This window comes from Dreissena polymorpha, chromosome 9, assembly GCF_020536995.1.
Source record: "Dreissena polymorpha isolate Duluth1 chromosome 9, UMN_Dpol_1.0, whole genome shotgun sequence".
In the NCBI taxonomy this organism is placed as follows: domain Eukaryota; kingdom Metazoa; phylum Mollusca; class Bivalvia; order Myida; family Dreissenidae; genus Dreissena; species Dreissena polymorpha.
In genome coordinates, this window is record NC_068363.1 from 99379683 (window position 1) to 99405017 (window position 25335).

Sequence of the window (25335 nt, forward strand, 5' to 3'; positions counted from 1 at the left end):
ATAGGAATATGAAAGTCAGTACTAAAATGATAACATAGCCTTTAAGTAAAAACACTGTTGCCTCTGAAAATAAAAGGTGGACGCACAAACTGTATTGATGTCGAGATTGAGTGTAAAATTGTTCTATCTATTAAGCCTTTTCATTAGAGATAAAATTGTTTCATGCTGAACACGCAGTAAAACAGTGTTACAAAGACGCGGACATGTTTTTTCCAATGTTCTGATGGTATGCTCATATCAGCCTATGGGATAACTGAAGTGTATTCATTTTGAACTAGCCGCGGGAAATTTTATTTGAATTTTATTGGACAGTTACAAAGGTCAGGTAAGGTGAAAAGCTGGCGTATACAGCTAACGCCGAAAAAAAAAAGGGGGGTAAGAAAATTTGGGGTACGAGAAAAAAATGTGGGTACGAAAATTATGGGTACCAAAAAAAATGTGGGTACAAATATTGTTGGTACAAAAAATTATGCAAAAAAAAAAATTTGGGTACAATAAAATAATTTAGGAACGAAAAATAAATTTTGCTAAGAAAAATATTGGTACGAAAAAAATAATGTGGGTACACAAATTTTGTGTACGAAAACAAATGTGGGTACACAAATTTTGGTTATGAAAAATCTGGGTACGAAAAAGTAATAATTTGGTTACGAAAAAAATGGGTTGGAACAATTTTGGGTACGAATTTTTCCGGGTACTACTTCCCCCTACCCAGGGTACTTTTAAGTATACTTCCGCGTACCCTGGGTACTTTGAAGTATTCTTCAAAGTACCCAGGGTACAGGGAAGCAGTACCCTGGGGGGACCTTGACCCATTCAGCCCCTATCTCTCATAATCTTGTCTTTCGACTTCAATATCTCAAGGCAGTATAGATATTGCATTTAACTGTTTCTGCTCTCGTTGCCACACAGCAAGGTTGAAACAGAATTAAATAAACAGTTACCATCGCCACTGCTTTTCAAAGCTTCTTTATCAGAATAGAATAACTCGGACAGATAAGTATTCGCTGTGGAATCATGTGTGTATGAACCTTCTGATACCGTCGCGATGAAGGCGAAGCAATCCAGATTTATTGTTGAAAGTGCAATGACAATTACCACAACAAGATATACAGAATTCTCGGTTCTGGTCAGTCCAGCTTTTCTCAAGAGATTTCTTGATACTCGTGCTGACATTTAAAATGACTCCAGGTATGGCATACCTGAAAGAACGAAAAAAATAATTATGAATCAGATTGTATAATGGAAAGGGATAAATACAAGCATGAAGCATACTGTAATTAATTTTTCATTTAATTCTTTTTTGTGATTCTTAATTTTTCTGACATACAGGTTTTTGTCCATAAATTATGACTAAATTTTCGGACAGTACATATTACAGCGCTATTTTACCCGATTTCTTCCCTATTTTAACTTATCTGGTATCACTTCAATCATGCATTCTTATGACCGGATTATGGTCATAAAACCTGGCAGATGAATCCCTTAGGGCAATAGCCCATTACATTTGCGTTAGTGGGTGAAAAATCATGTGTACCAGTATTAAACAATGGTTTCACATCAGAAAGAAAAAAATTATGACAAATACTTTATACTGCACAAAATGTAATGCACCCCTATTGTTATACAAACAATTGAAGGTGTTAGACAACGACTGCAAACAAAAAAAGAATTCATAGGTTGCATATTTTGTTTATTAGCTCGGCTGTTTTCTGAGAAAACCTGAGGTATTGTCATAGCCAGCTCGTCCGCCGTAGGCGTCGTGCTAAAACCTTAACATTGGCTCTAAAATCAAAGTGCTTCCACCTACAACTTTGAAACTTCATATGTAGATGCACCTTGATAAGTTCTACACGCCACACCCATTTTTGGGTCACTAGGTCAAAGGTCAAGGTCACAGTGACCTCTAATATAAAACTTTAACATAGGCTCTAAAGTCAAAGTGCTTCCAACTACAACTTTGAAACTTCATATATAAATGCACCTTGATGAATTTTACATGCCACACCCATTTTTGGGTCACTAGGTCAAAGGTCAAGGTCACAGTGACCTCTAAAAAAAATATTCTGACAAGCTATCGCAGCCTAGCGTGGCACCCGTTATGCGGTTCTCTTAATTTATAGTAACTTTCGGTACAAGAATAAATAATGTGAAATTATTTCTAATAAAATGCAAATATATATAAAAAGTAATTTATACTATATGGCGTGGAATTTTACAAGCACTTGATATTCGTTAATACAATGAACGTTATTGCATAACCGAATCCGTTCGTCAGTTCAATCTTTTTAGAGTGTCACTAAATTTTCAGACACCTGTATTTTTGGAATATTTTTTGTATCTGTATTTTCCGACACGAACATTTAGAGTAATTACAATAGCTTCTAAGTGATAATAGTCAATTAAGTACGGCTGTCATTGCACCTATTAATGCTTATAGTATTTCAACAGTTACTGTACTGTGCACTACTCTTTGCTGCTGACAATATACTATTAGCGCAAGAAAAATAAGTTGTTGTTCAATTTAACAATTAAGGGACAAATACAGACCATAATTATTTAAGTATATCTCTTACCTCACAAAGGATAAAGCTATCTGTACATATGAAAGAACACACATTACACTTGTCAATGGACATTTTAAGTCACTCTCACATTATCACAATGAAATTTAAGAGTATTAAAAAAGATATAGGACTGAACTTCCAACTTTTTATACCCAAATAAGTTGGTAATGATTTGAGTAATTCTTTCATGATTGCTTTAATCAATCTACATGAAAAACAACAATGTTTGTTGATACAATTAAAGGGACGATTATGGAATTGTGAGAACAACAAACAAATTATACCAATCAGGTTATTTATTTGTTATCTAATTGCAATCCCTTAATGATCACAGGTTGATATTGATAGAAAATGCAACACAAAAGAACATACAAACTGGTACGTTAATCAAACATTGCCGAATTTGAAAACTTATATATTAAAGGGATCCATTATGACACCCATTTGCTTTGCTGCTTTCGATAATTGTTTTCGGTATCTGTTTTTGGTAGTTTTTATTATGCCCCCCTTCGAAGAAGAGGGGGTATATTGCTTTGCTCATGTCGGTCGGTTGGTCGTTAGGTCGGTCGGTCCGTCCGTCCACCAGGTGGTTGTCAGACGATAACTCAAGAACGCTTGGGCCTAGGATCATGAAACTTCATAGGTACATTGATCATGACTTGCAGATGACCCCTATTGATTTTGAGGTCACTAGGTCAAAGGTCAAGGTCACGGTGACCCGAAATAGTAAAATGGTTTCCGGATGATAACTCAAGAACGCATACGCCTAGGATCATGAAACTTCATGGGTAGATTGATCATGACTCGCAGATGACCCCTATTGATTTTGAGGTCACTAGGTCAAAGGTCAAGGTCACGGTGACCCGAAATAGTAAAATGATTTTCGGATGATAATTCAAAAACGCATATGCCTAGGATCATGAAACTTTATAGGTAGATTGATCATGACTCGCAGATGACCCCTATTGATTTTTAGGTCACTAGGTCAAAGGTCAAGGTCACAGTCCCGAAATAGTAAAACGATTTTTGGATGATAACTCAAGAACGCATATGTCTAGGATCATGATACTTCATAGGTAGATTGATCATGACTCGCAGATGACCCCTATTGATTTTCAGGTCACTAGGTCAAAGGTCAAGGTCACAGTGACAAAAGTCGTATTCACACAATGGCTGCCAGTACAACGGACAGCCCATATGGGGGGCATGCATGTTTTACAAACAGCCCTTGTTTGTTTCATAGTTTGACTTTGGTTTTTTGGAATAATAGACTTCTATACAATAAAATAAAATTGGTTATGTATTATTGATATCTATTTCTTACTAAAATATTGGATACACACTGTTTTCATATATTTGTTCACTGTTTTCAGGTGTCCATTTTACAGTTAATTTTTACTGTTTTCGTATATGCAAAACTGAATGCGGATTATTTTTATTTAAATGTATATATTGAAATATCTTTAAACTACTTTTTTTATGCCCCCGGTAGGGTGGCATATAGCAGTTGAACTGTCCGTCAGTCAGTATGTGTGTATGTCAGTCTGTCCGTCTGTCCGAAAAAAACTTTAACGTTGGCCATAACTTTTTCACTTTTGAAGATAGCAACTTGATATTTGGCATGCGTGTGTATCTCATGGAACTGAACATTTTGATGTGGTGAAAGGTGAAGGTGAAGGTCATCCTTCAAGGACAAAAATTAATGTCAAATATATGGCGTCTGTCCGTCCGAAAACTTTAACATTGGCCATAACTTTTTCAATATTGAAGATAGCAACTTGATATTTAGCATGCATGTGTATCTCATGAAGCTGCACATTTTGAGTGGTGGAAGTTCAAGGTCTAGCTCATCCTTCAAGGTCAAAGGTCAAAAAAAATAATTTTAAAGCGGCGCAATAGGGGGCATTAGGTTTCTGACGAACACATCTCTTGTTCAAACCAGACATAGGAAAAAGGGATCTTTTAGTTTTCATATATTAAAACACTATTTCGGTAAATTTTACTGTTTTCACGAAAACAGTACTTTTCTGTATCTAGTCATACCGAAGAAATAACATCATAACCTTAAAAAACTTGACAGGACATAGTGTTGCATAAATAACCCGCAGCTAAGTCATACCCATGCTTTTCATATCAAGTTTCCAGTTATTTTGTTGATACGTCTAGGGTCACAATCCATACATGTAGCTATTGCCTTATCCATTACAGCCGAAATTAAAATTATTAAAGGATCATTTAAGAATGTTTAAACTTTTAAAGCATGTTTGTTATACTAAATTATTTGAATTTATTCACAGTACATACTTGCCATATTTTTTCTGGTCAAGGTCAAAATGTATGTACATTTCATGAAAATTGTATGGACATTGAACCTTCTGGCTGGATACCTGAAAAAAAAACTCATTTCCACCTGTAATACATGGTCAACACAAACCACTTACTTTTTTTAATGATAGTAAATATTGGACTATTTTTAAGCATCATGGTCTTTGCTGGCCTGTACACATTCTTTAATCAGCTTTTGTGGTTATGGTTTTAGTCCATCCTGACCAGAGTCCGCAAAAGTCCTGGGTCAAAGATAGTTCCTGGGAAAATGATCCTATTACAAAGCTTGCTTACAAAACTGCCAAAGGCATATAGGCATATTACTGTAAAATTACAGAAAATAGTGGGCAGTTTTTCATTCTTTATATTGGTTATTTAGTTACATTGCCTAAAAAGGAAGCACTGTATGAAAAAAAATGTGTTATAAGTAAAACAATATAAATTTAAGTTTATTTTAAAATATTTGAGCATGTTGGTTTTACACCAAAATGGACCTTTGCTAACTTGACCTCAGTCTTCTGTTATTTAGATGCTAAGCGTAATATAATTAATATGGCTTAACATGTTATATTGTATTAATAATCTATTTTTTCAATCTGGTTATTTATTATGCCCCCCTTCGAAGAAGAGGGGGTATATTGTTTTGCTCATGTCGGTCCGTCCATCCGTATGTACGTCCGTATGTATGTCCGTCTGTCCGTCTACCAGATGGTTTCCGGAGGATGACTCAAGAACGCTTAGGCCTAGGATCATGAAACTTCATAGGTACATTGATCATGACTGGCAGATGACCCCTATTGTTTTTGAGGTCACTAGGTCGAAGGTCAAGCTCACGGTGACCCGAAATAGTAAAATGGTTTCCGGATGATAACTCAAGAACGCTTATGCCTAGGATCATGAAACTTCATAGGTCCATTAATCATGACTCGCAGATGACCCCTATTGATTTTCAGGTCACTAGGTCAAAGGTCAAGGTCACGGTGACCCAAAATAGTAAAATGGTTTCCGGATGATAACTCAAAAACGCTTATGCCTAGGATCATGAAACTAAATAGGAACATTGATCATGACTCACAGATGACCCCTATTGATTTTCAGGTCACTAGGTCAAAGGTCAAGGTCACGGTGACCCGAAATAGTAAAATGGTTTCATGATAACTCAAGAACGCTTATGCCTAGGATCATGAAACTTCAAAGATACATTGATCATGACTCGCAGATGACCCCTATTGATTTTCAGGTCAAAGGTCAAGGTCACGGTGACCCGAAATAGTAAAATGGTTTCCAGATGATAACTCAAGAACGCTTATGCCTAGGATCATGAAACTTCATAGGTACATTGATCATGACTCGCAGTTGATCCCTATTGATTTTCAGGTCACTAGGTCAAAGGTCAAGGTCACGGTGACCCAAAATAGCAAAATGGTTTCCGGATGATAACTCAAGAACGCTTATGCCTAGGATCATGAAACTTCATAGGTACATTGATCATGACTGACAGATGACCCCTAATGATTTTCAGGTCACTAGGTCAAAGGTCAAGGTCACGGTGACTCAACTTAGAAAAAATGGTTTCCGGATGATAACTCAAGAAAGCTTACGCCTAGGATCTTGAAACTTCATAGGTACATTGATCGTGACTCGCAGATGACCCCTATAGACTTTCAGGTCACTAGGTCAAAGGTCACGGTGACTTGACACAGTAAAATGGTTTCCGGATGATAACACAAGAAAGCTTACGCCTAGGATCATGAAACTTCATATGTACATTGATCATGACTCGCAGATGACCCCTATTGATTTTCAGGTCATTAGGTCAAAGGTCAAGGTCACGGTGCCAAAAAACGTATTCACACAATGGCTGCCACTACAACTGACAGCCCATATGGGGGGCATGCATGTTTTACAAACAGCCCTTATTTGATAATTATTTTTCAAGTGACCTCAGATGACCATGGCAGTCTAGTGCAAGAGGCCCATTTTAGTGAGGAAAGAGTTCTACAACAAGGTACTGCATACAACCCTGGGAGAGGTGTACCTCAAGGGCCTACAGCAGTTAACCGGGGTAGAAGTATTGGTAGATCAGTACCACAAGTTAACCTGGGAAGAGGTTTTGGTACATCAGCACCACCAGTTAACCTGGGAAGAGGTGTTGGTACATCAGCACCAACAGTTAACCGGGGTAGAGGTGTTGGTTCATCAGCAACACATTTTAACCAGGGAAGAGGGGTTGGTACATCAGCACCAACAGTTAACCGGGATAGAGGTGTTGGTTCATCAGCAACACCTTTTAACCAGGGAAGAGGGGTTGGTACATCAGCACCAACAGTTAACAGGGGTAGAGGTGTTGGTTCATCAGCAACACCTTTTAACCAGGGAAGAGGGGTTGGTACATCAGCACCAGCAGTTTACCGGGGTAGAGGTGTTGGTTCATCAGCAACACCTTTTAACCAGGGAAAAGGTGTTGTTTCATCAGCATCACCAGTTAATCAGGGTAGAGCTGTTGGTACATCAGCACCACCAGTTAACCGGGGAAGAGGGGTTGTTACAGTGTCACCAGTTAGCATTGGAAGAGGGATGGGTAGAGCAGTTGTACCCCAAATGAATCAGGGTAGGAAAAATGTACAAGAAACACCAACAGTTAATCAAGATAAAGGGGTTGTACCACAAGCTTCAATAGTTAACCAGGGTAGAGGGGTTGTTCAACAAGCTCCACCAGTTAACCAAGGAAGACAAGGGCAAGTAGACAACAGAAGCTCTAGTGATGGGACATTAGTTGCTAGTAATCAAAAAGGTCCTTCTGTACATCAACCTATTACTGAACTTGCAAAACAGGGAAAAAGTATCCTTGAAAATGAGAAAATAAAAACTGGAATAGTGTCAGGACAGTTTGCTGAAGCGATGCAGAAATTGGTGTCGTCCGCACCGTCTGCAGCCAGTAGCAGTACAACCATCGCGTCGTCTATACAAAATAAACTACAGGCAATAAGCAACAAGCCATTTGATGCTTCAACAGTGAACACTAAACCTCCCTCACATTTGGAGGTGGCTCCCAGCAGTAGCATGGCAAGCGAGGTTAATGTGGACACAGACAGCGACAGTAATGGGGAGGAAGATACCGGCTTTTGTAAATACTGCCAGAAGAAGTTTGAGTCAGCAAAGGTTTGTAACGGTCTTTTTGCTACTTTTTTCTTGAATAAATATACATGTTTAGCATAAACATTTTTATCTGCTTATCATTTTCTTGTACAGATACAATAGTATTACACTCCAACTATTTAAATAACTAATGTAAGGAGACATTCATATGGACCCATATACAAAATTTTGTTAAAGCATTCTCTTTCTTTATTCACCCATTCACTCAAATTATCCATCTAGTGTTTTATAATATGCTACTCAATCATATTGTTAGACTTTCAAAAGGGTAATGAAGATGTATAGTGTTTTTTTCCAGGCCTTTTTTGCGTGGCGCTGCACTTGCTGCCGTTTAGAAGCACACTTTGCCCTTTTGAAAGGCAAAAGCCGCAACACACCCTTATGGATAATATCATAATTGCCCATTGACCGAACTTCTTAGCCGAATAGTATCCGAGTATTATGAAATGCCTATGTCTTTTAATTAATTATGGATACATGTAATAAGTTTAAGATGCAAAGTACAAATATTTATTAGACTAGTAATCTACACAGTGAATGTATGTCACGGAAACGAGTGTTAGCAAAGTAGTGACCAGTTTACTCGCAAAAGATAATCACGTGTGGCGTTTTCCCAAAATTGAGCGGAAAAAGCCTGTAAGAAAATGGAATAAGACAAACATGGTTTAAACTATATTTTAGTGGATCTGTGAATATTCAGAATGATTCATGTGCATATATTGCTTTATTAGTCCCCTACCGGTGAAACTGGACTTATGGTTTGCGCTCTGTCAGTCTGTGTGTCTGTGAATCTGTCAGTCTGTCACACTTTTCTGGATCCTGCAATAACTTTAAAAGTTCTTCATATTTTTTCATGAAACTTGAAACATGGACAGATGGCAACATGGAGATTATGCACAACATTTCAATTTGTTCCTACGTCTAGAATTTTGGTCGCTATGGCAACAAATACACATGAAGACTAGAAATGTTGCTGAAAATGGTGGAGTTTCACCAGTAGGGGACTTTTATTGCTTGGCAATAGTCTTGTTAAGTTTGTAATGCTGTATAGTTAACTGAAACAGCATGGAACTGAAATGGAAGACATTGCAAGGTTAACATACATGTCATAGTATTAAATGTACAATATAATTAAAGTAAGTTTAAAATACAGTTTTTTGTGTGAAACATTGTGCCCTTTTTTTGCAGAAACTTTGCATTAAAATGCCCTTTTGAATTTACTGCACCATGCCCATATGCCCTCCTAGGAAAAACTCTAGTGTAAATCAAGCTTTGTTGTTAGATCACTTTGAAATTGTTGAGTTTAATAAATACATGTAAGAAAAATTCCTCCTCTGAGGTGAAACCTTTTACATTGACAAGTGCAAAGTTGATTGTTTACGGTTGTTATTTTAGGATTATTGAATTATTTGATTATATGAAATCACAAGAGATGATTACATTGTAAGACTGAAATATGAGCGCATTACAACAAAAATTGGTCAATTCAATCCTTAGTACCTGTGAAGGAAACAGGTTTGGAGACTTGACATTGTGACTTCTGTTGCCAACAATTGTTCTATTTATACCAATTTTAAGAAGGAAATATTCTTGAGTTGTCCAATAGGGTTACACAAACATTTAATGGGCAATATTATAGTGGGTTGTTTTTCATTTCCATGAAAGGAAATATATCTAGATACACAAATGTAAGTTTAGTTTAACCCTTTTCCCCATCAGAAGCAAAGTGACAATGGCTTTTGCAACCAGCATAAAATCAGAACAGCCTGCGAGTAATTTGCTGTCTGTTCAGGTTTTATGCTGTTTGCTGCTCATCAGTATCTAAGGGTTGTAAAGAAGCCTTGAAAACTTGAATTTAGTAAAAAAGGTCTTTAATCAAACTGAACTTTCTAAGGGACTACAAATGCATCAAAATACTTATCTAAGTGGTAAAGGGTTAAACGTATTTTTATGCCCCCCTTTGAAGAAGAAGGGGTCTATTGCTTTGCACATGTCTGTCTGTCGGTCCGTCCACCAGGTGGTTTCCAGATGATAACTCAAGAACGCTTGGGCCTAGGATCATGAAACTTCATAGGAACATTGATCATGACTCTCAGATGACCCCCTATAGATTTTGAGGTCACTAGGTCAAAGGTCAAGGTCATGGTGACCCAAAATAGTAAAATGTTTTCCAGATGATAACTCAAGAACGCTAAGGCCTAGGATCATGAAACTTGATAGGTAGATTGATCATAACTCACAGATGACCCCTATTGATTTTCAGGTCACTAGGTCAAAGGTCAAGGTCACAGTGACCCGAAATAGTAAAATGGTTTACGGATGATAACTCAAGAACGCTTAGGCCAAGGATCATGAAACTTGATAGGTAGATTGATCATGACTCGCAGATGACGCCTATTGATTTTTAGGTCACTAGGTCAAAGGTCAAGGTCACAGTGACCTGAAAGAGTAAAATGGTTTCCGGATGATAACTCAAGAAAGCTTAGGCCTAGGATCATGAAACTTGATAGGTAGATTGATCATGACTCGCAGATGACCCCTATTGATTTTCAGGTCACTAGGTCAAAGGTCAAGGTCACAGTGACCCGAAATAGTAAAATGGTTTCCGGATGATAACTCAAGAACGCTTAGGCCTAGGATCATGAAAATTGATAGGTAGATTGATCGTGACTCGCAGATGACCCCTATTGATTTTCAGGTCACTAGGTCAAAGGTCACGGTCACAGTGACCCGAAATAGTAAAATGGTTTCCGGATGATAACTCAAGAACGCTTATGCCTAGGATCATGAAACTTCATAGGTACATTGATCATGACTCGCAGATGACCCTTATTGATTTTCAGGTCACTAGGTCAAAGGTCAAGGTCTCGGTGACCCGAAATAGTAAAATTGTTTCCGGATTATAACTCAAGAACGCTTATGCCTAGGATCATGAAACTTGATAGGTAGATTGATCATGACTCGCAGTTGACCCCTATTGATTTTCAGGTCACTATATCAAAGGTCAAGGTCACGGTGACCTGAAATAGTAAAATGGTTTCCGGATGATAACTCAAGAACGCTAATGGCTACGATCATGAAACTTCATAGGTACATTGATCATGACTCGCAGATGACCCCTATTGATTTTGAGGTCACTAGGTCAAAGGTCAAGGTCATGGTGACCCGAAATAGTAAAAGGGTTTCCGGACGATAACTCAAGAAGGCTTATGCCTAGGATCATGAAACCTCATAGGTACATTTATCATGACTCGCAGATGACCCCTATCAATTTTGAGGTCACTAGGTCAAAGGTCAAGTTCACCGTGACCCGAAATAGTAAAATGGTTTCCGGATGATAACTGATGAACACTTATTCCTAAGATCATGAAACTTGATAGGCAGATTGATCATGACTTGCAGATGACCCCTATTGATTTTGAGGTCACTAGGTCAAAGGTCAAGGTCACAGTGACCCGAAATAGTAAAATGGTTTCCGGATGATAACTGAAGAACGCTTATGGCTAGGATCATGAAACTTCATTGGTACATTGATCATGACTGGCAGATGACCCTTATTTATTTTTAGGTCACTATGTCAAAGGTCAAGGTCACAGTGACAAAAAACATATTCACACAATGGCTGTCACTACAACGGAGAGCCCATATTGGGGGCATGCATGTTTTACAAACAGCCCTTGTTATTTTTGCTTGATGAATTGAAAGCTTACGACTAATTGAGATGCTGTCAAGTCTGTTTCCTGAGAATAGCATGTTCTTGGTGTCTGTTAAATGGAGATCGTTTTTTAACACTCCCAGAAGAAAGGGGTTTCAGCCAAGTACCGTCCAGTCACAAGGCAGAAACACTATTGACTGCACCTCGGCAACCTTTCATAGTTGTTTCTGAATATTGGTGTAAGTATTGCTTAATATTGAGGTGGCATTGCATAGTGGATATGGTGTCTCATAGAGGCGGGAGGTTACAAGTTTGAACAGGAGCGTTCTTTGGATCCCTCAAAAGACAGCAAGTATTGATTCTACTCAGTAAACAGACTTAAGAGTGTTTCCATAAGCTTTAGGCAAACAATGCAATCAAATTAAAATAAGTAGGTTTAAACTTAGTATGTATGTTCCCATATTACAGGCATACCACGCCCACACGCGGGGAATGCAGCACACCACCCTGGTGATGGAGGCCAAGGCAAAGAAAGGAGACGTGCGCTTCCAGAAGGAAATTGTTGACAAAAGTGTGCTGGGTAGGTGTAATCTGAAGAAAAGTCTCTTATAAGTCTTATTAGATTGAAATTTGGCCACATTATGGAAAACAGGAGTTAATGCATGCAGTGTGCACAGGCTTATTAGGGACAGCACTTTTATGGTATTTTTTGTTTAAAGAAAGTCTTCTAGCAAAAATCCAGATTAGGCGGAAAGTTTGGTCTTTGATAAGCCTGTGCAAACTGCACATGCATTTAACCAGTGCGGCTTGCTAGCTCAATTATACTCTGATTGGACCTTTTGGGCTGTAAAGCAGCAGATAGTGCAGCTGATGCTTCTCTGGCTGTAAATACATAAACAGATTTTTTCAGAAAATTAATTCTGTATGTTATTGTCACTGCAGCATATAAAACTTGAAAGTATTTTTTTCGAAATCTTTGTTCTTGAGTTCAAGCAAAGAACATTTCTAAGTTTAAGTTTATTTACATGACTTTCATACCTTTCCTGTACAAAATATCCATATTCTTGTTTTTCTGGGCCTAAATTCACCCATTTTCCGTACTTTTCTTGTTTGATACATGCCGTAATTTGTAGCCTGTGTTGTCTGTGTAGAGGTGCAGATTCCCGCTCCAAAGCCCGAACCAGAACTGGCTGCTGAAGAGGAGACAGTAGAGAACTGGATGGATCTAGATGATGACACTGTCAAGTACATCCAAGAACGGCGCGACCTTAACCTGCGTGACCTCAACCCCAGTGAGATTGGAAAAAACCATCTGCCTGATGACTACCACTGTGCGGTATGTGTTGACCCTGTACCACTTAGAAAGCTTTTATAGCTCACCTGAGCACAACATGCTCAAAGGTAAGCTTTAGTGATCACCTTTTGTATGTCGTGCGGTGTGCGTCATGCGTCTTCAACATTTGCGTTGTTAACACTCTAGAGGCCACATTCATTGTCCAATCTTCATGAAACATGGTCAGAATTTTGTCTCAATGATATCTTGGATGAGTTCTAAAATGGTTCTGGTTGGTTGAGAAACATAGCTGCGAGGAGGTGGGGCATTTTCCTTATATGGCTATACTAAAACCTTGTTTACACTATAAAAGTCACATCTATAGTCCAGTCTATATTCAGGGGTGTGATTTTCCAGCGGATCGGGTCGTCCGGGGTCATTTCTGTGAATTGCGTAAACTCGAAAAAAATGGGAAAAGTACCACCAAATCCGCGGGTGTATTTCATAAGCGGCCCGAAAAATCCGTGGCCTGCGAAAACTCACCGCATATTACACTGGTATTCTGTTTTAGCATTTTTTGAAACGAGCGATGTCATTGGCTGTCGTTTTTTATGCCCCCAATAGGGTGGCATATAGCAGTTGAACTGTCCGTCAGTGTGTCAGAATGTCAGTTTGTCTGTCCGTCTGAAAACTTTAATAGCCATAACTTTTTCAATATTGAAGATAGCAACTTGATATTTGGCATGCATGTGTATCTCATGGTGCTGCACATTGTGAGTGGTGAAAGGTCAAGGTCAAGGTCATCCTTCAAGGTCAAATGTCTAATATATGGCGTCTGTCCGTCCCTCCAAAAACTTTAACATTGGCCATAACTTTTTCACTATTGAAGATAGCAACTTGATATTTGGCATGCATGTGTATCTCATGGAGCTGAACATTTGAGTGGTGAACGGTTGAGGTCAAATTCATCCGTCAAGGTCAAATGCCAAATATATGGCGTCTGTTCGTCCGAAAACTTTTACATTGGCCATAACTTTTTCAATATTGTTGATAGCAACTTGATACTTGGCATGCATGTGTATCTCATGAAGCTGCACATTTTGAGTGGTGGATGGTCAAGGTCATCCTTCAAGGTCAAAGGAAAAAAATATATTAAAAAATTCAAAGCGGCGTTCTCATGAAGCTACACATTTTGAGTGGTGGAATTTCAAGGTCAAGGTCATCCTTCAAAGTCAAAGGCCAATTTTTTTTTTTTAATTTCAAAGCTGCGTTCTCATGAAGCTGCACATTTTGAGTGGTGGAAGTTCAAGGTCAAGGTCATCCTTTAAGGTCAAAGGTAAAAAAAAGTATTTCAAAGCGGCGCAATAGGGGGCATTGTGTTTCTGACGAACACATCTCTTGTTTAATCTTCCAATTAAAATGGGTCTTTTAAAATGAGTTTCATATTTCTTTGCTGATTCGATTGCAAATGGCGCCTTTGTGAAGTGTTAATGAAGACGAACAAACGAATCTCACAAAATTGTGGAGATTTAACAATTACTTCAAAACAAAATTTAATGGGAAAGAGAAGAAAGAACAGTGAATATAAATCAGAAAGCGATATCACTTTCTGAATGGGTACAGATGATCGACTGTCTTGGTAAGGCTGAAGTCATATTCTATCATCTTTCATATCAACAAATCTTGAACTAAGTAAACTGGTAAATTGTTGTTAGTTGTGTAGACCTTCAGGGGTTTTTTGGGGTTGTGGGGAAAGGGGCCTTTAGCCCTTATGTGGGGGAAATTTTACGCGGGATTTTCCACTTTGGCGAAAAATTGTGCGCGTGGGAATTCTCGTGGCGTTCCCCTTTTTGGGGGATTTGTTTACTTACTCTCTCATTATTACAATACATTTGTACATGTTTGCACTATATTCATTGTTTTTTTTCATAGTTTTTTACGTTTTGCAAGATTAAATTGATATAGAATTGAGATATTATAATCATGAGACACATCTTTCTATTAAAAAAAAAAAAAAAAAATTTTTTTTTTTTAAGGGGGAATTTTTGGCTTTGAAAGGGGAAAAAACCAGCCTAGTTTGGTGGGGGAAGACGCCGATATTCGGCGTCTGTTATATAAGGTAAAAAAACCCTGACCTTATGTAGAATTTAAAGGCATTGAGCTCAAACGAAAGATTGCAGTCATTGTTCACAGATATCGGAACACTCATTGATTTTGATCACAATTAATACTGGTGACTTTGCATACCATTTTAAGTGATTTTAAACAGATTTTCATTAAAAAATCTTGTTGATAAGTTTTAGATGGTGTTTATTTAAATGTCTGTTTTAAGGTTTGTAATTGCGTTATGCACGGGATTCTGGTAATGTCTACAGAATTGTCCTCCCCTCAGACTTCACCTTAATCACACCCCTGGTATTGAAATTGGTCAGAACATTTTTTGTAATGATACAGTACAGGCATCGTGTACTTAAACAAACGCCACTCGCCGCGGTGTTTATCTCACTGTGTTCGCTTACCTATATGAACCCCACGATGGGTGTTCAGATCAAATGTCGCGGGGGCCGTTTGCTATAAGGCGAACACCGCGGACCCATAATATCTACCGCTGTGTTCATTGTGTCCGCTAAAAATAAAATAATTGAACATAAACGTTATTGATCCCTTTCATTTAAAAGTGAAAATGAATAATGTGTTTCACACCCATGCCATTGACAGTGTTTTCTGTCTTTTTAAACGCTGCATATAAAAGAATACCGAGTTCGCACCTAGCTGTATGATGTATGACTGTCAATCGCATACTTCTCCCATCTTTATCCATTACTCGATAATCCCATATATGCCAGATTTCCATTTTTAAAGGCAAATGTGGTTGTATAATATAGACGATAATATTGACAAGAATGTCAATAACACAAATGTTGGCAATTTTCATTAGTATCAAATGAATTTCGGCATATGATTCTATTTGAAGATTTGATGAAATAAGCGCCCAATCAGGGCAGTTGTATTCCAACATGCGTAAATCACCTGACTCAGTTTGCACGCGCCATGTAAAGCTATTTTCGGTTTCAACTTCTACATGAAATAAAAGAATTTCTTTGTTCTCATAAAAAGGGCGTGAAAATTGGCGTGGGTGTATTTATTTGTAACTAAAAAATTTGTAACGGGTACAAGATTGAGATCATTTAATTTCCATTAAAAGTTTCGTTGTGAATTTTAACTTAAATACCGGGGTCTCGCAAATTATTTGGCATTGACATTTCCTCTTTAAAAACTGTAAATTAAACACGCTGTATCGTTACCGTTACGGTGTTTCAGTTCCTTCAATATTGAAACAATTATTGTATTGTATACTGATGCACACAAGTGTCGTAACATACTGATGCAGTATGTATATTTGGACAGTATTTTAAGTCGGACACAAGTAATACTTAAAGTCGGACACAAGTAAGTAAATGATTTAATACTCACTTGATTTATTTGAATCGATATTTGTTGTTAAAAAGGGCAATTGCATTGATTAACACAATAAGAGTTAATAGTATTGATCATCTAAACCCTTTATTTACGTTTCCGACTTTACGTAAGTACGCATAGATGTGCACGTACATTTTATTTTGTACATTTACATTTGAAACGCGTGAATGACCCTTGCAGACAGGTGTTTAGGGTGGCTGCGCAGCATCGCATTGATCACGGGTGTTCCCGTTAACAATAGCGTGCATGTCACCCATCGGGAAAAGTGAACACCGTGGACAGGCGTTTTTGTTTAAGTACACGGTGCCTGAACTGTATCTAGGACAAGTTCCAAAATGGTTCCGTTCTGTTGAAAAGCATAGCAGCCAGGGGGCTGGGCATTTTTCCTTGCTATTGTAAAACCTTGTTAACACACTAAAAGTCACATTAAATGTTCAATTTTCATGAAACTCGGTCAGAACATTTGGGCTGCACGGAACAGGTCAGTTCTTTTGTTTTTGAGGTGAGCGACTTTGGGTCTCTCAGACCCTTTTGTTACATGTTTCTTGTCTCATAGAAAATAAAATTAACTTCAAGACCTTTCTGAATAGATTCAAGTTGTATAGGGTTCTTTTCTAGGGCTATTATACTGATGAGCAACAAACAGCATAAAACCTCAACAGACTGCGAGTTACTCATTTACTAGTAGTGCCGAATTTGTTGTTGCCGAATTTGTTGTTCAAAAGTTTTGCATCAAATTAAATTTTTGGTTTTGTCAAAAATGAACTTTCACTTTTAGATCTGTGAGATTCGTTGTACTGGCCCTCTGGGTTTCCGTTCACACCTCGATGGAAAACAGCACCGATCTGTAAGTATAGCTTCTTGCAGGGCTATGTAAAATACGGTGAAATAAGGCCCCATTTGTCTGCACAAAAAGTATTTTCCTCTATATCTACCTTAAAAATCCCTTATCAGTGACAGAGTTTTATGTTGAAAAAAATAATAGTCAGAAGCATTTTTGTAATTAAATCCATCAATTTCAGTCCAGGTTTGAACGTAATTTAATATACCATTTGTAACAAATCATGCTTTTCACAAATAAATTTCCTTTTGTAATAAAGTTCATCATCTAAATGGACCTGCCACCTTTCTCCAAAAGGTGATAAAATACACTGTAATGTATATACAATAATTGACAGTCTTTGACAACTTTATTTTATTTGGTGAAATACAAACAGTACAAACAGTTGTTTACTGTAAACAATCTTTGTCGGAGATTGACCCAAGAAGGCATATTTATATACCCAATGGCACTTGATCAGGTTTGTCTTCAAAATTTGTCCTTGATGACAAATCTTGAAATAGATCAATCTGAGAACAAATACTGTATTTGAATCACTGTTGTGGCAAAACATGTTTAGTACGATGTTAACACTGTGTATTTTCACAGGGTGGTAACATCTGCTGGCCATGAAACCTTGAACTTTTTGACCAGGTTTTTCGAAGAAAAAAACTGGTTATTAGATTGGCGAATGGCGGCTGGCGGGCGGAACAAGCTTGTCCGGGCCATAACTCTGTTGTTCATTGTCAGATTTTAAAATCATTTGGTACATTTGTTCACAATCATTAGAAGGTGTGTCGCGCGAAAGAATTACATAGATATCTTTTAGGTCAAGGTTGCAATTTGAGTTTGAAGGTCAAAAATGGCCATAAATGAGCCTGTCTGGGCCATAACTATGTCGTTCATCGTCAGATTCTAAAATCATTTAGTACATTTGTTCACCATCATAAGACGGTATGTTGCGCGAAAGAATTACGTCGATATCTCCAAGGTCAAGGTCACAATTTGAGTTTGAAGGTAAAAAATGGCCATAAATGAGCTTGTCCGGGCCATAACTTTGTCGCTCATTGTCAGATTTTAAAATCATGTGGCACATTTGTTCACCATCATTAGACGGTGTGTCGAACAAAAGAATTACGTTGATATCTCCAAGGTCAAGGTCACAATTTGAGTTTGAAGGTCAAAAATGGCCATAAATGAGCTTGTCCGGGCCATTACTTTGTGATTCATTGTGAGATTTTAGAATCATTTGGCACATTTGTTCACCATTATTAGAATTTGTGTCGCGCGAAAGAATCACTTTGATATCTCCAAGGTCAATGTCACAATTTGAGTTTGAAGGTCAAAAATGGCCATAAATGAGCTTGTCTGGGCCATTACTATGTCATGCATTGTGACATTTTAACATCATTTGGCACATTTGTTCACCATTATTGGACGGTGTGTCGCACGAAAGAATTATGTCAATATCTCCAGGGTCAAGGTCTCCACAACTTAAAATAGATTGATTTTGAGACAACTATGTTACTATTAACAATCAGTAGCAATGCACATTTTGATTTTGAGTTGTCTCTCTTTATCAGACTTTTTTATGCCCCCCTTCAAAGAAGAGGGGGTATATTGTTTTTCACATGTCGGTCGGGTCCGTCGGTTGGTCCATCCACCAGATGGTTTCCGGATGATAACTCAAGAACACTTAGGCCTAGGATCATGAAACTTCATAGGTACATTGCTCATGACTGGCAGATGACCCCTATTGATTTTCAGGTCACTAGGTCAAAGGTCAAGGTCACAGTGACTTGAAATAGTAAAATGGTTTCCAGATGATAACTCAAGAACGCTTAGGCCTAGGATCAGGAAACTTCATAGGTACATTGATTATGACTGGCAGATGACCCCTATTGATCTTCAGGTCACTAGGTCAAAGGTCAAGGTCACAGTGACTCGAAACAGTAAAATTGTTTCAGGATGATAACTCAAGAATGCTTACACCTAGGATCATGAAACTTCATAGGAACATTGATCATGACTGGCAGATGACCCATATTGATTTTCAGGTCACTAGGTCAAAGGTCAAGGTCACAGTGACTCAAAACAGTAAAATGGTTTCCAGATGTTAACTCAAAAATGCTTACGTCTAGGATCATGAAACTTCATAGGAACTTTGATCATGACTGGCAGATGACCCCTATTGATTTTCAGGTCACTAGGTCAAAGGTCAAGGTCACAGTGCCAAAAAATGTATTCACACAATGGATTCCACTATAACTGACAGCCCATATGGGGTGCATGCATGTTTTACAAACAGCCCTTGTTTTCTAATTGAAATCAAGTTCAATTTTACACAAGGGGGTTAGCAATACACATTTTGAATTGTCTCCCTTGATCAGACTTTTTTAACTGAAAACTTGGTTTTGTGACAATTTTGTCCCTTGTCTGTATATTTTTTTAATGGATGCAACAGATAGGTGATATTGAGTGACTTTAAGTCATTTCTCCACCAGTCTACTCAGCATTCACACCTTCTGACTCGCACACTTGTTCGCCTGTTATACAACAGTCATCATGTGACTGTGATGTAATATAGCCCAGAATTTCACAAGGATTACAGAATGTAAATAAAACAGAATTACAGCAAACCCAGGGATGTTGAATACTGTTCAAAATTGGAGAGGAGAGGCGTGGACACTCTAGATAAAGATTTTAACTTTTCAACAAGTATTGCTTTCTGAAATGTTTCAAGGATCATTCTTGGGAATATATTTGGACACGTTAACTTCATAACTTTAATACTATCTGATGTATTTTTATAGTTCAATTACATAATTGTTCTAAGAAAAATAATATGAATTATTGGCAAACAGCATATCAAGAATTGCCAAATACATGTCAGATTTAAGTATTATACGACAACCTCAAACTGTCCATAATTCAAACTTGTGTAAGCAACTAACAGTGTCCATTATAGAATGCGCGATTGAGCGATTCGCGCTAATTTTCCAAAGATCGAGCATATTTCCAGCATATGTGAGAGAAAATTTGCACGCTCCTTATCCGTGAGTCAAAGCGATATCGACTTCCGCAACTTAAGCCCGCTTAAAGGTGGAGCATGTTGTGTTGGAAAGTCGATATTGGCCAATGTGAGCGCGCGCTTTGAATGAGAGACACGCACTCGTAGGCAGTCAATATCTGCAGTGAAATCATTCAGAGGACGCGTGACGTAATTGCCATAAGTGTATGGTTTTGTGGCAGTTTGTTGGCTTTGTTATACCTACCACACTAATCAGACCCTAAGGTTTACATCTCCACGATGAAATCATGGCCAGTTACTAGTACTTAGAAAACTGATGTTGGCAACCGGGATTAATTCTCATGGAAACTGTGCATTTCATGCACAGCATTGTCAAAACATTTATTCTCAAATGAGCATAATAAAATTTGTAATCTGAAAAACACATCTGAATTTTATGTTTAAGCGACGTAAACAAATTCTTGATTCAAGTAAACAGTGCTGATGTAATTCTTGTTGATCCTTTGTTTCAATAAAAAGCTTGCGAAAATCATGCTGCATGTACACCATCACAAAAACCGCATGGAAAGCGTTGATGTATCAATTAATGTATCACAATTTTGTAGCACTTGAGCCCTGGATATCATGAAAGGCATGCAAATCAGTAAATGCTTTTTTATTAAAATGATACAAAACTACCATGCGAAAACATATTTCTGTTCTTTAGTCAAGTAAGTGCAATACAATGGAAGTTGCTGTTATATTCAAATTTTTTTTCACTGACCTGCAGGGATCATATTTTCCCGCAACATCAATCGGTCCGGATTTTAATGGAGAAAAAGTGTCCGAAAATTTATATCCGAAATCATGACAAATTACGTTAAAATATATACCATTGATTTTGCTATTAATGCTATTCATGAAGATAGTATATTAAATGTAAAAGTTCCCTTAGGCATTATTTTTAAACGGAACATACGAGTTTTCTCAATTTGTTTTATCATTTGCTATTTCATTGACATTTGTTGTTTCGTGTGTTGTTTTATCTGACTGTTATTAGTCTGTGTAAATCTATACTGAAGTTTTAAATCGTTATCAACTCGATAATAGCTTACAAACATGCATTGAACCCAACAAATGTCTGTGCGTAGATTTGTTACTGACAATAACAAAACCAAATAGTTAAGAAATAATTCATGTACGTTATAGTTTGTAGTCGAATAACCCACGGCCGATAGTTAAGATGCGTAGGGATTAAATGATTTGAAACCACGCATCTAAACTTTCGGTCGTGGGTTATTCAACAAAATAATAAAAAACACGAATTATTTCGATTCTAACACAATTTTTACTAATGATTTATGCAATGTATATTATTTTTCTTGTGTACTATTTTATGTGAAGTTCCGCCCATAAAAATAACTTTCGGCTGTTCTGTCGATCAGATCCACGACTTTTATTTATTTATGGCCGAATTATTACGCTGGTGGAAAATGTATCGGCATATTTTGTTTAATTACAGCGCGTGCTTTCAGTGTATAAGGTCCGCCCACAATTATTGCAGAATATCCGATTTTCTTCTTTGTTTATATGACAGTTTACTGTATCATGCATGAAATGCACAATTTCCATGAGAATAACATCGAGGTTTGTATCTCCGAAGTAACTGTCAACGATTGACGAGTACACATTACGAACCGATTGTGCTAGGTATAAGCCAGTGAAATTATCTAAATTGATATTGACACGGGGTTATTCACGCATGACTAATACACAGCCGCGCGAATCTTCGCTGCTTGGGGCCATACTCTGATACTAGTCGGCTGACGTGCGATAATCTGGTCCTGACCGGTTTAGAGACTGCAGGGTATGGTTTATCACACCTAACCGAGATAAGAACGTAATAAGGGTGTGCACTGTGTAATCAATTTCATGACATGGGAATTTTAGCAAACAGAATCAGACCGACTGTTTGGGATTTTCAATCGGTCATTCAAGACCTCAATCGGTCTAGGACCGACAAAACCGAAAAAAATATGATCCCTGCTGACCTGATATATGTAATAATGTTTAAGGTTAACAAATTAAACATTAAAAGTTTAATGTATAAAAATGGTATTTGATAGTTGCCCCCGTGTTTCTCAAAAATTCTCCCTATTTTTCGAAGTAAGGGGGGAATTTCCAAGCCCAAAAAGGAAAAGCATTTAATTATAAATTACTTATTTGGCACTACCAATGCTGCTGATAACTATTGTGCTATAGTACCTAAAGGCTTAATTAGTGTATAGATGCTCTCTTGGATTATAATAGTTGTTAATAACATTTTTTGAAGGGCAATTACGGTATGCAAACCCCATAGATAGTTCAATAGTATTTTAAATGTTAATTTTAAAATCTTTACATAAAAAGAAAAAACTTTTTAAACAATAATGTAACACAAATTTACAGACCTGTCTTAACAGGTTTGCTTAAGTCTTCCATATAATTTTGAGTCTGTGTTGACAAATATAGAAATTATAGGGAGTAAATGTATACTAACATTTAAATTATATCAGTAAATTACCTATTAATATTATTCTGCCTGTGTGTCTTGCAAATTTGTATGAATGCTCTTTAAAAATGACCAAAAGCCACCAGTATTACACACAAATTAAGGTTAAATAATATTTTTATTATTTTTAATAACTTAATAAGTAAGTCTATTATCACATTTTATTTATATGAGTAATTACAAATTTGTATTAGTTGGCCTGTGTGTCTTGCAAATTTGCACAAATGTTCTTAAAATGACCAAAAGCCACCAGAAAAACATGCATACAATAGTATTTTAATTACTTTTAATAACTAAATAAGTGATTAAAAGTAACAATAGAGTTATACAACTTACTAGATTGGGTCTGACAAATGATGGTATGTCACCCTCAATTGGCTTTTATTAGCTTTATGGGAAAACTTGAAATAAGAAGTTAAAAACATTCAATACCCGCCGCCTCAAAGAAATGACAGGCCTTGATTGATTCTCATCTTTTTTAAGAATATAGATGTTCCTGTGTAAATACTGTACATGTTATTTATTAGTATGCTATTATGTTTTGTTTATTTATAATCTAATTATGTTAATATTTATTTCATCAAATTGTCTTTGATATTTAATTACTCATGTATGTTAACAAATGTTGGTGTACATTAAAGTATAAAATTGAATTATATTGTAATTATTTAAAATACACAAATATATTTGTGTATAATTATTGGTTTTTATTGCGTATCTGAATTAAAAAAAAACTTTAAACAGCATATAATTGAATCAACTGTTAAGGCAAAAGATGCACCTTTAATGCACATGTGTGCTTTTTGTGTGTGCGTTTTTGACTGGCATTCATGTGTGTAAATTGTGCTATTTATTTGGGTTAAAACTGCGCTTAAAACCGAGTTAAATGTGCGCTTCAAGTCAGTACCTATAAAAAGTGCACATTTAGCTCGCTTTAAGCACATTTTCAACCCCCAGAAAAGCGCACATTTAACACACATGTGCGCTTTTATGTGGGTTATAACTGCGCTTAAAGTGAGTTAAATGTGCGCTTTTAAAAATAAAAAAGCGCACATTTAAGTCGCTGAAAAAATCAGTTTTAACCCACTTAAAAGCGCACATTTTACACACATAAATGGCAGTCAAAAACGCACTTATAAAAAGCTCATGTATAACCCACATAAAAGCGCACATTTGACACACATGTTTGTTTTTATGTAGGTTATAACTGCGCTTAAAGTGAGTTAAATGTGCGCTTTTTAAATAAAAAAGCGCACATTTAACTCGCGAAAAGCGCTGTTTGAAATAAAAAAGCGCATATTTTACCCCTTTTAAAAACGCACATTTTACACACAAAAATGGCAGTCAAAAACGCACTAATAAAAAGCGCACGTTTAACCCACATTATAACGCACATTTACCCACAAAAAGCGCACAGTTTCTTTTTGTTTGTTTATGTTAAAAACTCACTCGGTAAGAAAAAGCGCACATAAAAGGAAACGCAAAACGTACTTAAAACGTCGATTCACACACTTTTTTGAGAAGGGTTAGTTCACTTGGCATTTACTTATTTTTGGACAACAATAGCAACAACACAGTTTTAATGAAAGTATTCTCCTGCTTGAGTTGTTAAATTTAATCAAAGAAAAGCACAGTAGTTTAAGTTCTACTCCAAACCTTGTGTATTTTGGAGCCACACAGATGTCACTTTGAAAACAACTCAAGTGGTTTTCTTAAAAACTTGCTGTAAAACTGTGAAATTTTGTTGCAACAATTCAAGACATCTGAATCGGGAAAGGAATATTCTGTGAATCAAACATGCTTGTGGCACTGATTTAATGCAAGAGCTTAAGTAGTCAGGACTTAAAATCTTGCTGTAAATCTGTGTTTGAAAAGGACTGGTTTGTAATATGGCTGACAGTGTAGAGAGAAACCAAACCTGTGTGGTGATGAACGCATTCTTGCCAACCAAAGACATGTGTTATTCAGATGCCTAGTGTTTCATTTAAAAATAAAATCTTTGTAAAACTTCAGTCACACATCCCTGATGATTTATACTGCTGTTCAAGATCTTGAAGCATTATGGAATAAAATATGGTAAATTTCGAGCAAATCTGGAACCTACATTTCTCAAAAAAGGGGCTCAGATTCGACCTCATATTTGGGAGTGTTCTCAACGGCCTAGCATCACCAACATACTTAAGTCTGTAGTCAATTGTCTGACTCAATATCGTGTTTTTTCTCAAAGTTTTTAGCTCACCTGATTGCCTAGGTGAGCTTTTGTGACTGGTCTTTGTCCTTCGTATGTCCGTCCATCCGTCCGTCGGTAAACATTTTCTCATAAACATTCTCGAGGCCACATTTCTTGTCCCATCTTCATGAAACTTGGTCAGAAGCTTTGCCCCAATGAAATCTTGGCCAAATTCGAAACTGGGTTGTGCCGGGTCAAAAACTAGGTCACTAGGTCAAAAAAAAAGAAAAACCTTGTAGACACTGTAGAAGTCACATTTCATGCC

General features: G+C 37.1%; 1 protein-coding gene across 11 annotated transcripts in view; it reads left to right on the forward strand.

Annotated features, from left to right (window-relative positions):
• LOC127845316 (uncharacterized) overlaps positions 1–25335 on the forward strand; it is a 66761-nt gene that overhangs the window by 3354 nt on the left and 38072 nt on the right. The window contains exons 2-7 of one of the 11 annotated variants that reach the window (XM_052376164.1): positions 6832–7158; positions 7237–7314; positions 7393–8054; positions 12175–12286; positions 12858–13042; positions 17238–17306. In XM_052376164.1, coding sequence (XP_052232124.1) covers positions 6832–7158; positions 7237–7314; positions 7393–8054; positions 12175–12286; positions 12858–13042; positions 17238–17306 — 1433 coding nt within the window. Of the gene's footprint in view, positions 1–6831; positions 8055–12174; positions 12287–12857; positions 13043–17237; positions 17307–25335 lie in introns of all 11 variants that reach the window. The other 10 variants (XM_052376166.1, XM_052376162.1, XM_052376156.1 and 7 more) reach the window with 10 other exon arrangements.